The sequence below is a fragment of the Dipodomys spectabilis genome, unplaced genomic scaffold (assembly GCF_019054845.1).
Source record: "Dipodomys spectabilis isolate Male_0828 unplaced genomic scaffold, ASM1905484v1 ptg000335l, whole genome shotgun sequence".
Lineage (NCBI taxonomy): Eukaryota > Metazoa > Chordata > Mammalia > Rodentia > Heteromyidae > Dipodomys > Dipodomys spectabilis.
In genome coordinates this window covers 5,925,927-5,940,418 of record NW_024871012.1, presented here as the reverse complement: position 1 = coordinate 5,940,418, position 14,492 = coordinate 5,925,927, and the positions used below count along the sequence as shown (strand labels likewise).

At 43.7% G+C, this 14,492-nt stretch overlaps 1 protein-coding gene across 1 annotated transcript in view; it reads left to right on the top strand.

The window, feature by feature from the left end:
* Rasef (RAS and EF-hand domain containing) overlaps positions 1-14,492 on the top strand; it is a 75,492-nt gene that overhangs the window by 19,431 nt on the left and 41,569 nt on the right. Inside the window, exons 2-3 of the mRNA XM_042665621.1 lie at positions 7,002-7,148; positions 11,627-11,717. Of these exons, the coding sequence (XP_042521555.1) occupies positions 7,002-7,148; positions 11,627-11,717 (238 nt within the window). The remainder of the gene's footprint in view (positions 1-7,001; positions 7,149-11,626; positions 11,718-14,492) is intronic.

The following is a 14,492-nucleotide window of genomic DNA, read 5'->3' as shown; positions in this document are numbered from 1 at the left end:
TTAAATGTTCCAGAGTAGACTTTTGTCCCCTCTTAAACAGAGTAGGTGCTGATGGTATAGACTTAGGTATATCATAAAAGTTTTATTGCTTAATATAAAGCTATCAAGATGGATATCAGGAAGTATGTTCACATGCAAGAGGATGATGATATAATGCTCATAGAAAATTAAGTTAAGCTGACTATAACAAAGAACTTCCATGTCTTGCTTTCACACAGTATAAACTACTTTCTTCCTTATGTGTCAGACAGGTTGATGTGGTCTAGGAGGACCTTATGGTTTCTGTCTGTGGGGTGATTCAGGGACCAAGTTACACTATTAGATGGCTTTGCAGTATACCGAGGATGAGGACAAGAAAGGGAGGAGGAAGAGAGAAGGGAGGAAGGAAAGAGAGCGTTTGAGCTGAGAATCGTGCCAAGGGTTCAGGGGTCCAGACACGGAAGTGGTAATCACACACCATTTCTTCTCCCAGGACTTCCCCACTACTTGTCACATGACTGCCACCTGCCCATCAGGTGGTTCGGGAAATCAAAGCTCCTTATGTTCTTTTCAAATAAGAAGCAGAAGAGGTGACTGAGTATCCAGGCAGTCCCTGCACAATAGTTAACCGTGTAGCTTATTTTCTACTAGCAGCAGACATTTTCAGTAATTATTTATACACTTCACTGTGAACTATCCTGAAATTTTATGTAATGCTAGAAGCAGCAAATGACTCAAGAGAATTTATGTTACTGTCTTTTGTTCTCATTTCAGAGATTCATAGGAAGTCAGGGTCGTTCTGAGACATCCACTTGTGAGTGTTTCATTGTTCTGCAGTTAGCTATTCAACCAGGCCTCTAGGGGACTGTTTCTAAATGGCTCTCCTGGTCAGGCTTTTAAGCTGTACATCATGCTGGTCATCAGTCAGTAAATAACAAAGGCAGAGAAGTTAATGATCCTGTTGTGCATTGAAATTACACGGAATAATTTCGGAGCAGAGAAATTTTTCTACTGCTCTCTGATAAATATGGGTCACTCATGCAACCAGTATTTATCTTTAACCCTGATATGAGGGATGATGGTAGCTTTGTGTGTCTTAAATCACTAATGTGAATTATCCCTGTGGGTTCATTAATAATATTAAATTCTTTGGAATTACCCTCTGCACAGACTGGGCAGTTATTTTAGAAGAAAACCCAGGAAGTTTATAGCCACATGGATACATTTAGGGTCATACTTAACTAAAGCTTTGCATTAAATATGTACCTCAAGCTTCTTAGTTCTTTAGAATTCTGCTGATTAAAAACAATTTTTTTTTGTGCTTGTACTAGGATCTGAATTCAGGGCCTTACATTCTCACTTGGCTTTTTCATGCAAGGCTGGCACTCTACCACTTGAGCCACCCTCAACTTTTGGCTTTTTACTGGTTAATTGGAGATGAGTCTTCTGGATTTGTTTGCTTGGGATAGCTTCCCAGTGAGATCCTCACATCTCAGCTTCCTGTGTAGCTCCGATTACAGACATGACCACCAGCCCCCAGCTCCGTTGGATGATTTTTGCATACCATTTGTACTGACAAAGTGCGGTTGTTTAACACGGTGGGGGAGCATGGCAGTGTGATGGTGGACTCTGTGATCTCTGGTATGGGCCAGGGTTTGCGTGACAGTTCTTTCACACAACCACTTTGTGACCTTGGGCACTACAGGCTGCCTTGACATTTGTGGTAACCATTACCACAGACACATCACCAACAGATGCATTTTCTCATAGTTGTAGAAGCTAGGTGACTCATAGAGGGTACTGGCTGGGTTAGTGTCTTCTGAGGCATCATTCTTTGGCTTGTAGATGGCCGTCTTCCCCTATGTCTTTATATCATCTTTATAGATACTTGTTTCTAAATATCTTCTTATAATGTCATTAGTAAGATTGGATGAGAACTCAAAATAATGACCTCATTTTAACTTCATTCCTTCTTCAAAGATCCTATCTCCAAATACTAGAACTTATTTAAATCTATTATATTTTTAAATGTGTATTGTACAGGTGATGTGCAGAGGGTTACAGGTACGTAAGGCACGTGAAGAGTACATTTCTTTCTTAATACTGCCATCCCCTCCTTCATTTTCCCCAGTCTTTCCCTTCCCTACTCCTCTCCCTCCCAAGTTGTATAGTTCCTTTCCAGCATGGTGTCTAGTGAGTACCACTGCTGAATTGGTTCACCTTTCGTCCCATTTCTGTGCTTCCCCTACTCCTCCACAAATCAGATACATTTATATACAAGACAAAGGATACCAAAATAAAAAACAATGACAAAAGGGGCTAAACCAAAGAGGGAAAAAGAACCTCAACAGTACAATAAAAACACCTTATTTCCATTTCTTGGAGTTCATTTTGATAAGCATCATTTTATATGATTTTATGCACATAGCTATGGAGCCCTTGTGATCCTCTCCTAAGAACATCCTCCTTGTTCTCACTGTGTGAATGGTTAGAGTGCTGTTTAATTAATCATGTCCAAGTATAATTATTTGTCTTCTATTATCTATTGGGTTTATTTGTAGATTTATAGGCACATTTCAATTATTACAAACAAGAGAAATCTGGATGCTATAACTTAAAAATATGAGTTTGTAGGGAGGATGAGACTAAAGACATGATTCAGCTTATAAAAGACACTTAGCCCTCTGTAATCTGAAAAATGAGTTGTTAATAGTTATTCCTAGGGTGGTTGTGAGCATTTAGAGAGATGATGTTCACATACTGCATAGCTCAATATATATGATGTGCACTCACCAAACAGAACCCAACACACATCAATCTTACTATATCTAATTATGGCATCTGTGTCAGCTAGAAGATGGCTTCTTGTGTAGCCTTTCAGTTACCCAGGCTATCATCATCATAGTGTTTCTTATGCCTTTATAGTATCTCTGCCTTGAAAGGAATAAAAGGGCAAAAGCCTAGGCAATGTGCTTAGCAGTTCTGAGTGGTTTTCTGTGGCTGTCATTTGGGGGCCATTAGATGGCATAGAGGGATGTGGAAAACTCTCAGGTGTGCTGGTTTCTATAATGGCCTGCCCACTAGCTTTCAGAGCAACACACACACACACACACACACACACACACACACACACACACACACGCACCCCCCCCCTCCCCCCCCTGGAGAGCAGAAACCTCTCCATGTCAAGGGCCGGAGACAGACGGCATTTTCATTGTCTAGGGCATAGCTATAAAATCATAGTGATAGATCATGGATCTCAAGAACTATGTAAACATTGGAGGTGAGATTTAAGTAAGGCAATGTGCGCAAGCATCTAGCTTTTCTTTGATAATTAGTTGCCACTGACATTAGATCTGATGAACACTGACTCAGCCCTTTCCTCCTGGTATTATGGTTAAGTTATCATTTCAGGCCAAAGGAATTCCTATTTTTCAATTCCCTGGCATATCTTCTTTCATCTGGTGTAGATTCTTTGCTTTCAGAAACAAAGTGCTGTTGTTGTCACAGCACAGCTACTGTTTGGGTTAAAGATAGCAAGTCTGGCTCTTTCCTAGCATCAGGAACAGGAAAGGGGTAGCCCAGTCTCTGATGTACAAGGTGAACGTGCATATTGTCAGCTGGGAGAAGTTTTGGATGTGATGATGAATAGATTGGTTAACTCCACAAAAAGATGTAAAGTCCAAGTGCCACCAGCCTCTCCAGCTCCTTTATCTGATGTCTTAGGATCATGTTGTGGCAATGGGATGGAATTGGGATGACTGGGCCCCAGATAGCTTTAATAAGTGGGCTCATTGCCAAAAAGATGCATGGCCCGATTAAGGAACTGGCATCTTCAGCAGCCCATTCTCTGCCTCTGAGTTGGACAGAGGGCCTGCAGGTTGACTTAATCTCTATTTCTCAATAAGTTAGCCTATCATTACTGATGCCACACAGCCTCCATTGTAACCTCTAAATAGTGTGTTTGTAGAGCTTATGAGCTGGTGAATGCATGTAGGTGCTGCAGGTGCCAAGGGGTATGGACAGAGAGGTGCAGAAACTCTTAGTACCTTCTCTCTTCCTTTCTTCCATTTGTCTGGTCTTGAGTACTGTCCCTCATGGTGTCCTTAAATGTAAGTCAGGCCGTTTTCCTAGGTTCTGTGAGCTGTTCTAGTGAGTTATCAAGCCTAGGGAGGAGGTCGTGGGAACGCCTGGTTTATAGCTCATTGGTTTGAAATGCAGATAACAACCCAGGGTTGGTGACTGGCATCTGAAGTGTGGGCCATCCAGGGGTATGAGTCCTGAACTGTGGGTGTGGGCCATTGTGGGGTATGAGTCCTGAACTGTGGGCCATCCAGGGGTATGAGTCCTGAACTGTGAGTGTGGGCCATCCAGGGGTATGAGTCCTGAACTGTGGGGTGTGGGCCATCGTAGGGTATGAGTCCTGAACTGTGGGCCATCCAGGGGTATGAGTCCTGAACTGTGAGTGTGGGCCATCCAGGGGTATGAGTCCTGAACTGTGAGTGTGGGCCATCGTGGGGTATGAGTCCTGAACTGTGAGTGTGGGCCATCGTGGGGTATGAGTCCTGAACTGTGGGTGTGGGCCATCCAGGGGTATGAGTCCTGAACTGTGAGTGTGGGCCATCCAGGGGTATGAGTCCTGAACTGTGAGTGTGGGCCATCGAGGGGTATGAGTCCTGAACTGTGAGTGTGGGCCATCCAGGGGTATGAGTCCTGAACTGTGAGTGTGGGCCATCGTGGGGTATGAGTCCTGAACTGTGGGGTGTGGGCCATCGTGGGGTATGAGTCCTGAACTGTGAGTGTGGGCCATCCAGGGGTATGAGTCCTGAACTGTGGGGTGTGGGCCATCGTGGGGTATGAGTCCTGAACTGTGAGTGTGGGCCATCCAGGGGTATGAGTCCTGAACTGTGAGTGTGGGCCATCGAGGGTATGAGTCCTGAACTGTGAGTGTGGGCCATCCAGGGTATGAGTCCTGAACTGTGAGTGTGGGCCATCCAGGGGTATGAGTCCTGAACTGTGAGTGTGGGCCATCGTGGGGTATGAGTCCTGAACTGTGAGTGTGGGCCATCGTGGGGTATGAGTCCTGAACTGTGGGGTGTGGGCCATCGTGGGGTATGAGTCCTGAACTGTGAGTGTGGGCCATCCAGGGGTATGAGTCCTGAACTGTGGGGTGTGGGCCATCGTGGGGTATGAGTCCTGAACTGTGAGTGTGGGCCATCCAGGGGTATGAGTCCTGAACTGTGAGTGTGGGCCATCGAGGGTATGAGTCCTGAACTGTGAGTGTGGGCCATCCAGGGTATGAGTCCTGAACTGTGAGTGTGGGCCATCCAGGGTATGAGTCCTGAACTGTGAGTGTGGGCCATCGTGGGGTATGAGTCCTGAACTGTGGGGTGTGGGCCATCTGAGTCTTTACCTGTGGGATCTGTATCATGTCTTGATGGTTAGTGTCAGATGTGAATCAAATTGTTAGACACCTGTTGGTGTCTGGAAAATCAGAGGATTCGTATGAAGAAATGCATACTTTATGTACCAGAAGCATTGGGAGTACATGTGATGCAGATATTTACAAAATATGGCTGTATCTGAAGTGATATTCAACTGACCACAAAATAATGGATATGTGCACTCTTAGGATTTCAAGCATGGGAAAAATGGAATTAGGTAATTGCTTTAACGTTGCCTAACTTTTCTGCAAGTGTATTTATTTAGATAGTTTCAAAAGACCAAAAACCAAACCAAACCAAGGCAATGATCCTTACCCCTCAAAAAAAAAAAAGTGTCCTTTGATACAAGTTCCTTCCTCTCAGCTAGGTATTAGGGGCTCACATTTGTAACCTTAGCTACTCAAAAGGCTGAGATCCTAGGATCTTGGTTTAAAGCCAGCCTAGGAAGAAAGGGCCACTATACTCTTCTCTCCAGGTAGCCACCTGAAAGAGCTGGTAGTGGGTAGTGGAATTGTGTCTCAAGAGGTCAAGCACCAGCCTTGAATGACAAAGCTAAGGGACAGCACCCACCAGTTCAATCCCCAGTACTGACGCATGTGCGTGCACACACACACACTCACACACACACATGTGTGCACACACACTCACACAAACATACACACTCACACACATTCACACAATGAGTTCCTTCACACACACACACACACACATGTGCGCACACACTCACACAAACATACACACTCACACACACATTCACACAATGAGTTCCTTCACACACACACACATACTCACACACACGTGCGCACACACACTCACACAAACACACACACACTCTCACACACACACTCACACAATGAGTTCCTTCACACACTCACAGACACACACACACGTGCGCACACACACTCACACAAGCACACACACACACACACAATGAGTTCCTTCACACACACACTCACAGACACACACGCACGCACACACACAATGAGTTCCTTCACACACACACACTCACACAAACACACTCACACTCACACACACTTACACAATGAGTTCCTTCACACACATGCTCACACACACGCACACGCACACTCACACACTCACAGACACACTCACACATGCACACACACACATGCACACACACTCACAATGAGTTCCTTCACACACTCACACACACTCAACAATGAGTTCCTTCACACACTCACACACACACTCACACACACTCACGCTCACACACACTCACACACACACTCACACACACTCACACACACAATGAGTTCCTTCACACACTCACACACACACTCACACACACTCACACTCACACACACTCACGCTCACACACACACACACACTCACACACACAATGAGTTCCTTCTTTCCCACCTGCCCTTTCAGGTTTGTTATCTTCTAATGTGGAGAAAAAAGCGCCGGCTCAGTCTCTCTATCTGCTATCTTTATTCCAGATCATGCTATTGCTGTTTGTATGCTTCCTGTTTTTTCAGTTATGTTTCTCTTCCTCAGAGGTGTTCTGCAGATTTGCTGTTGCATTATTTTCATTGATTTAATCTTGATTTTTTTTTGTAGAAAAGAACAAGTTAGTACCCTGTATCTAAACATTAACCTCGTGGAGCCACGGCTGGTCCAGTCCTACGAACACGTGATAAGGAACTTCATTCGTGAGATTCAGCTTCAGAGTGCAGAGATGGAGCACCTGGCCATGGCAGTGAAGAGGTACTGAGGCCTTGCCTTGGCTTTTCCTCTCCTCCTCTTCCTCCTCTTCCTCCTCTTCCTCCTCTTCCTCCTCCTCTTCCTCCTCCTCCTCCTTCTCCTTTTCCTTCTCCTCCTCTTCCTCCTCCTCCTCTTCCTCCTCCTCTTCCTCTTCCTCTTCCTCCTCCTCCTCCTACTCCTACTTCTCCTTTTCCTTCTCCTCCTCCTCCTCCTCTTCCTCTTCCTCCTCCTCCTCTTTCACCTCCTCCTCCTCCTTCTCCTTCTCTTTCTCCTTCTCCTCCTCCTCCTCCTCCTCCTCCTCCTTCTCCTTCTCTTTCTCCTTCTCCTTCTTCTCCTCCTCCTCCTCCTCTTTCTCCTCCTCCTTCTCCTTCTTCTCCTCCTCCTTCTCCTTCTTCTCCTCCTCCTTCTCCTTCTTCTCCTCCTCCTTCTCCTTCTTCTCCTCCTCCTTCTCTTCCTCCTCCTCCTCCTCCTCCTCCTTCTCCTTCTCTTTCTCCTTCTCCTTCTTCTCCTCCTCCTTCTCCTTCTTCTCCTCCTCCTTCTCTTCCTCCTCCTCCTCCTCCTCCTCCTCCTTCTTCTCCTTCTCCTTCTTCTCCTCCTCCTCCTTCTCCTTCTCCTTCTTCTCCTCCTCCTCCTTCTCCTTCTCCTTCTCCTTCTCCTTCTCCTCCTCCTCCTCCTCCTCCTCGTCCTCCTCCTTGTCCTCCTGGTCCTCCTCCTCCTCCTTTTCTTCCTTCCTTCCTCCTCCTTCTTCAAAGGGTTACCACTTAGCAACTTATCTTGATCAGCAATGCGTCTTGATTGACATCATCACTTTCATCGTTCTCCCCCATCCCTCTCAACCCGACTCTTTCTAAATGGTGCCTAGGGGTATTTTAACTTACTCTCTGACCTGGGTGGCAAGTGGACTGGATTATATCACTTTACTCTATAAGAGGACTTCCCCAGCCTCAGAAATCTAGAACGGCTCTAAGCTGAGCCAGCAAAGGGTAAGTTGCCTCAGGAAGTAATTTCTAGGATTAACCAATAATCTGTTATTGTAATCCTATTATGTCAGCTCTTTAGGACTAATAGTTTCATATAAAGCAATTTGGAGATTGAGCCTATATCTAGCCATTTGGAACACGCAAGACCCCATGTGAACCTCACCTAATCATGTATGGGAGTGGGTAGCCTAATCATGTATAAGTATGAGTAGCCTAATCGTGTATGGGTGTGAAACCTGCAGGCAGGTTGTTTACTTTTCATGAGTCCATTTCTGCATCTGCAAAATGAGAATGGAAATACATAATGTTAAGTGAAGTAAGTCAGGCTCAGAGAAATAAAAGACACATTTTTTTCTCACATGTGGAAGTTAGATCTAAATGATAAATATATAGGTAAGTAGCAGGGTCATATGCATACATTCACAAACATACTAAAGTACGGTATATGCAGGGGGGATTCCAATGGTCTAATTCCCTTCAACAACTCTCTCACAGTTTGACAAAATGCTTATCGGGAAGCTGGAACTTGTGGTGTGTATGTTGCAGGACTGAGGTCCTAGGAGGTGGGTAGACCGTAACAGTCGAGGTACATATGTGAAAATGGAACCAGGTGAGTTGAGATGAGTGGAGTCGGGAGGTACAGGAGAATGATCAAGAGGTGACCTTTCCCCAGATGCACTGTAGTCACAGCTGCCATGTTGAATTGGAACACCTCTGTGCAACTACTTAAAAACATAATAATAACAGCAACAACAACAATAAGAAGAAGACAGGGCACTGGTGGCTCATATCTTTAATCCTATCTGAAGTCTGAGAATTGTGGTTCAAAGCAAGGCCAGGCAAGACAGTCCTTGAGACTCTAATTGCCAATGAACCACTAAAAAACCAGAAGTGGAGTTGTGGCTCAAGTGGTAGAGTGCTAGCCTTAAGTGAAAGAGTTCAGGCCCCAAGTCTGACACCAAAAAGAAAAAAAAGAATGAAAAAAGAAAACACATGCTCAGGATGCTGAGACCCAGTGCCTAACATGGGCAGAGTTCTGCCTTCCCCTCTGCTGATCTTGTCACCTGGCCTTACCCTAATCTGAAAGCCCACACACTGCTTAAACACAGACAACTCATCTAGGCCATAAGTGGCTTACATAGGAGAGCATCTTGATGTTAATAGCCTCCCACTGGAAAGAAGGAATTTATATGTGTTACAGTTTAAGCATTAGCATCTTTGTTCCCTAGAAAGGTCTTACTCTTTTAGCATACACTGGGAAACGGAGGACATTTTACTAGGATGCTTTTGCCCTACAAGTACTTCCTGCTGCAAGTGATCTACCAGCAGCTGCCCCCACCCCCCAGCCGCTGCCTAGACCTTGATAGGTTGCTGCCCTGCCTCCCTGTAGGCAGGGATGGGGGCAGGTGATATGGGCAGGTGGTGGCTACAGGCCTGTCACCTTTTTGTTTTCCTGCACTTAGTGCTGATACTATGTGCTTGAGCCTCTGGAGTAGCTAAAAGGAATTACAGTGTAGAAGAGAAAATAATTTAAGACTGTGATGCTTTCTTATAATAACTAGAGTCAAGGATAAGTTGAACTATACATTGGCAGTTATTGAAGAACAGTTTCACACTGTTTCAGACTCTGCTTTTCTACCTCAGAGTTGCCTTCTAGTGGGTGTTGTCAAAGGTCCAAATTCTGTAGGGCATTTTGAGGTGTGGCCCAGAGGCCCGAAGTTGGCTTCCTTTGAGGTATGACAGGTACACACCCATACTGATTGTGCAGGCTCTCTGCTGAGTGTCCATTAAGCAGGCAGACTCACAGTCACAGGTACATATGCAGACACATCCAGAGATGTGTGTCAGATGGCCCTTCTAGAGACAGTTGTTTATATTCTCATGGTCGGCCAGGCTGCTTTCTCACGGTGTAATGGACCTATCAGAATCTGTTGAAGGTCAGCGATCTCTCCGCCTTGGTCTGCGCTCTCATGGGGCGTGGGGGGGGGGGGGAGGTGTGGATCCAGATGCAGACTTGATCTTCAGCTTGGAGTCTTCTAAAGGCACTTTTTTCACTATTTGAAAACTGTCCCCTGCATTCTCAGCTAAGGACCATCCACCCTCGCCTCTGCTACTGACTGAGGGAAGACTCAGTCTTTCTGTTGGATAAGTACCCATTTAGAATGATTCCCAGTCACCTGGGTGATGGTGGGCAGTCTGAGTGCAGTAGGCATTCTCTAGGGATTAGAAGTTATGGAAGATGGAGGACATATGCTAAGAGAAAAGACATGTTGCTAGGCAAATGCTGCATCATTATGGGCTACTCTGACCCCCCCCCCCCCCCCCCATTCTTGGAAATGAAAAAGGTAGAGAGAAAACTCAGGCGCTGTCTCAGATGTTTGAGACTGGATAGCTAGAAGGATTGGTTAAATGGTGAGCTGGAAGGAAACAGGAACAGAAAATGGTAATTTTACTAAAAAATTTAAGGTTTTGTTTACCGCATAGCATTTCTTTGGTGTTCCATACAGACATTAAATTAATACACAAACAATTTGTGTTGTAAAAGGGTAAATTAAAAAAAAGCAGTGGTATAGGAGCAATAAAGTGGTATAGCAGGAAACAAGCTGGAAGATGGAGGTCTTACATTTAAGCTCCATCTTTGGTCTTCTATTATTGACAGTATGTTGTCATGGTTTAAGTGAATTGACTATACCTTAGGGTAGCTGCTTTCCAGTTGCTTCTAATGTAGTCAGTAGACAGGTATATACAAATTGGATATGTATCTCAGAGAAGAAAAGAATATATATAAGATTTATATATATTTGTACATGTATTTTACATGTACTATATAATGTATTATATAGTATTGTTTTACTATATAGCATTTATATACACACACACACACACACACACACATATACACACATATATGTAAAGTTTTAATTTGAAACCTCAACTAGGAAAAAGTGACAAGTATCTCTATACTACACAATTACTAGTGAAATATAACAGTCCTGAAATCTCTCACACCAAAGTTTTTCCATTTCTTTGTCAAGTTAGACATTCGGTCTCCTCAAGATCTGATTTATTATTGCATGAGGGTTGGAAATGAGTGCAGAAATCTCTTGTCTTCCTTCTAACTGTTGTGAGGTGGATGGAATAAAATTTTGAAATGATGTCGAACCTTTTTTTTTTGTCATGAAATGCTTCACCCCGAGCCTGAGGTTTGTACCTCTGTCATGAAAGCAAAAGGACTTCCAGGATTAATTACTGAGAATCTCCCAGTGACTTGGTATTTTGAGCTATTCTGGTTTAATACCATTTAATATTTTATTTTTAATATCTACTTCTATTATCATTTTACATCCACATGGTCAAATTGCCAGTCCTACTTCATTATTTGGAAGGAATAGGGCATAGTAGTCGGAATGGTGTATTGTTCCTCATTGGAAGTAGATCCGCTTCAGTTTCTCTTTAAGTGTCCAAGTATTCCTGTAACAGGTGGTCTCTTTTGAATTTCAGAGCCCAAGACCAGGCAGCCCTGCAGCTGAGTGAGTTGGAAGAGGAAATGGATCAGAGGATTCAAGCAGCAGAGCACAAGACCCGGAAGGATGTGAGTGTCTGGACTGTCCACGCACACAGGTCCTGTGGATTGGCTTTTAGGACAGGGCTCTGGGTATTTCTCTCCATGCCAGGCTGTGGGAACCCCATGCCTGGGCTCTATAAAGCTCCCACCAAAGGGTTCTGACCTGTGGTATTTCTGGGGAATGAGGAAGGGGAACTGGATGTTGTAATCACTGACTCCATGAAGTTGGTGAGTTTCAGATAATGACAGTTGCAGTCAAGAAACACGTGTGATGTACAGTGACAGGTGGGAGCCATGGGCCTCACTGGGAGGATGTGTGACCGGGGGAGCGGAGGAGCTGGCGCAGCCTGACAGGAGAATGTGGCTGGGGGAAGCGAAAAGAATTGAGGAAGGCAGGTGTGGTGGTACCTTCTGGTAATCCCAGCTTTTAGGAGGCTGAGGTAGGGAGAGCTCAACTTTGAAGTCAGCCTGGGCTGACTAGTGAGACCCCGCTACGAGCAAACAAACAGATCCCCCAAAATAAAGTACAGGGAAAGTCAGCACACCAGTCTGGGTCCTACGGCCAGCTGAGCAGCTTTGGCACTGGGAGGAAATGTATTTGCCAGCCACCTAGCACCGAGTACCCACCTCACCTTTTAAACTTGGTGCTTGGGGATAACACATCCTGGCTTACTGAAGGTTCTCCCTGACTTCTGGAAGTCATGGTGGCTCCCCTCAAACTCATCTGGGCATTTACCTCCCCCCCCCCCCAGTCCAGTGTCATCGCTGCTCATGGCTCTGCTTTTACCCCAGCTGGTTCCTTTACCTTGGTGATGGGTGCCCACGTCTTTCCCTCATGCCTCCAGGCCCTCCCTTAGATCTCTAGCCACAGTCAACTCTTCTTGACCCCAACTGGACAGAACATTCATGGTGTTTCATTCTCATTACATATGGAACATATGGCGTCTTGTCAGTTAGTTATTTTTTTAAACAACAGCTTTATGGAGGTATAATACATGTCATCTTCTCAACCAGGTCACGGATAGTGCCGTCTGTCTCCTGTCTCATGCTCTGCCTTCCTTTGTCCCTCTTTACCAGGCAATTACTGCTCTGGGTTTTTTTTTTTTTTTTTTTTTTGGTCCTATCCATTATTTTGAAGCTTCTAGAATTATATATTAATGGAATCTTACAATATGTCTTGTCTGACTTCTTCTACTAGGCATAATTATTTTGTGCGTTGATAATCATTTATGTCATAGCCAAGTAATAGTTCACTGGTGGATGTACCACCATGGTGCATGCACTCGTGTGTTGAAGGACAACTGAGTTATGTCCCAACGGTACAGTGACTCTTCATGTACTAGAATTTATGTAGGCATATGTACGTTTTATTTCTCTTGATTGAATTCCTAGAGTGGGATGGCTCCACCATCTGTGGAAATATGATTGCGTTTGAGAGACTCTGTCACACTGTGTTGGGAATCTTTCATGTTCTTCTATGTCATGTGTATATCATCTTTAAAAAAATTTGTATGCATTTTTTAGGACTTGCTATCTGTTACGTAATTTATTTTTAAAATTGTCCTTATATAGCTGGACAAAGGGGTTTTACTCCAGCATGTCAGTTTGTGAGTTCAGTGCCTCTTGATCATTTCCATCATTTCCTCATATCTCTCTCAACCCTGCCAACCCCTTCAAGTGGCCTGGTTTCATTTTCACGTATGCACATTGAATATTATATTACAGCTATATTCGCCCACCCTGCCCCTTCTCTATTCATCAGCCCTCCCTCCCCTGTCCTCACTCCCAGAACACATGCTTAAACTTCCTAGTATTTTGTTATATTGTTAAGTTGTTCAAAGAAGTCACACCATTAAAATCCTCCCCCTCGTGTACCATGCATTAGTTAACATGTTGTATATATGACCCTGTGTATGTTTTCAGGTACATTTATGATTTAGAATCTAACTTCCACATAAGAGATAAAGCATGTATCTCTGAGCTTGACTTACTTCACTAAACATATTTTTCCCCAGGTCCATCCATTTCCCTGTTAATGACATAATAATGATATAATGACATAATAATGATATAATGACATAATCCATCTCCCTGATAGATGTGTAAAGTTACATTGCATATGTGTGTGTCTTCTTTGGACTTATGTCTGCTCATTTAAAAAATTAAGTTGTTCTCTCATTACTGAGTTTGAAGGTATCTTTATATATTCTAAATATAAATCTTGTTTCAGGCACCTAATCTAAATAATATTTTGTCCAAATAAATCTTTTCCTTCTCCTAACAATCTTTTGAAGAGTAGCAAATTTTAATGTTGATGAAGTCCAAATAATTTGTCTTTCCTTTTTATGGTTCATGTTACGGTATTTTATTTTAAAACCTTTCATTAAGACAAGGTCCCAGAAGTTTTCTCTAATTTTTTCCTTTGGTAAGTTTTACACTCAAGTTCCATTTTCTGTATGGTGCGAGGTATGGACTATTCTTTTTCTTTCTCTTCTGCTTGTGATGTTGTTTAGTTTTGTTTTAATACCATATTCATTTTCCACTGAACTGCCTTTTCCTTTTGTCCAAAAGAAGCTATCTGGATTTTGGGTGTTTTTATCTGGATTCTACATTCTGTTGTATATATTGATTTGTTAGTATTTCATTGTGTTGGTGCCTATTGCTTTATAATAGCCCCTGAAGTCATGTATTCATTTTACATTTTGCTTTTTATTCAAAGTTGGTTTGATTGTTTCCTTAATTTCATAAAATCATCTTATAATTCAAAAAACAAATGCCTGCTGAGGATTTGTTTATATTTCT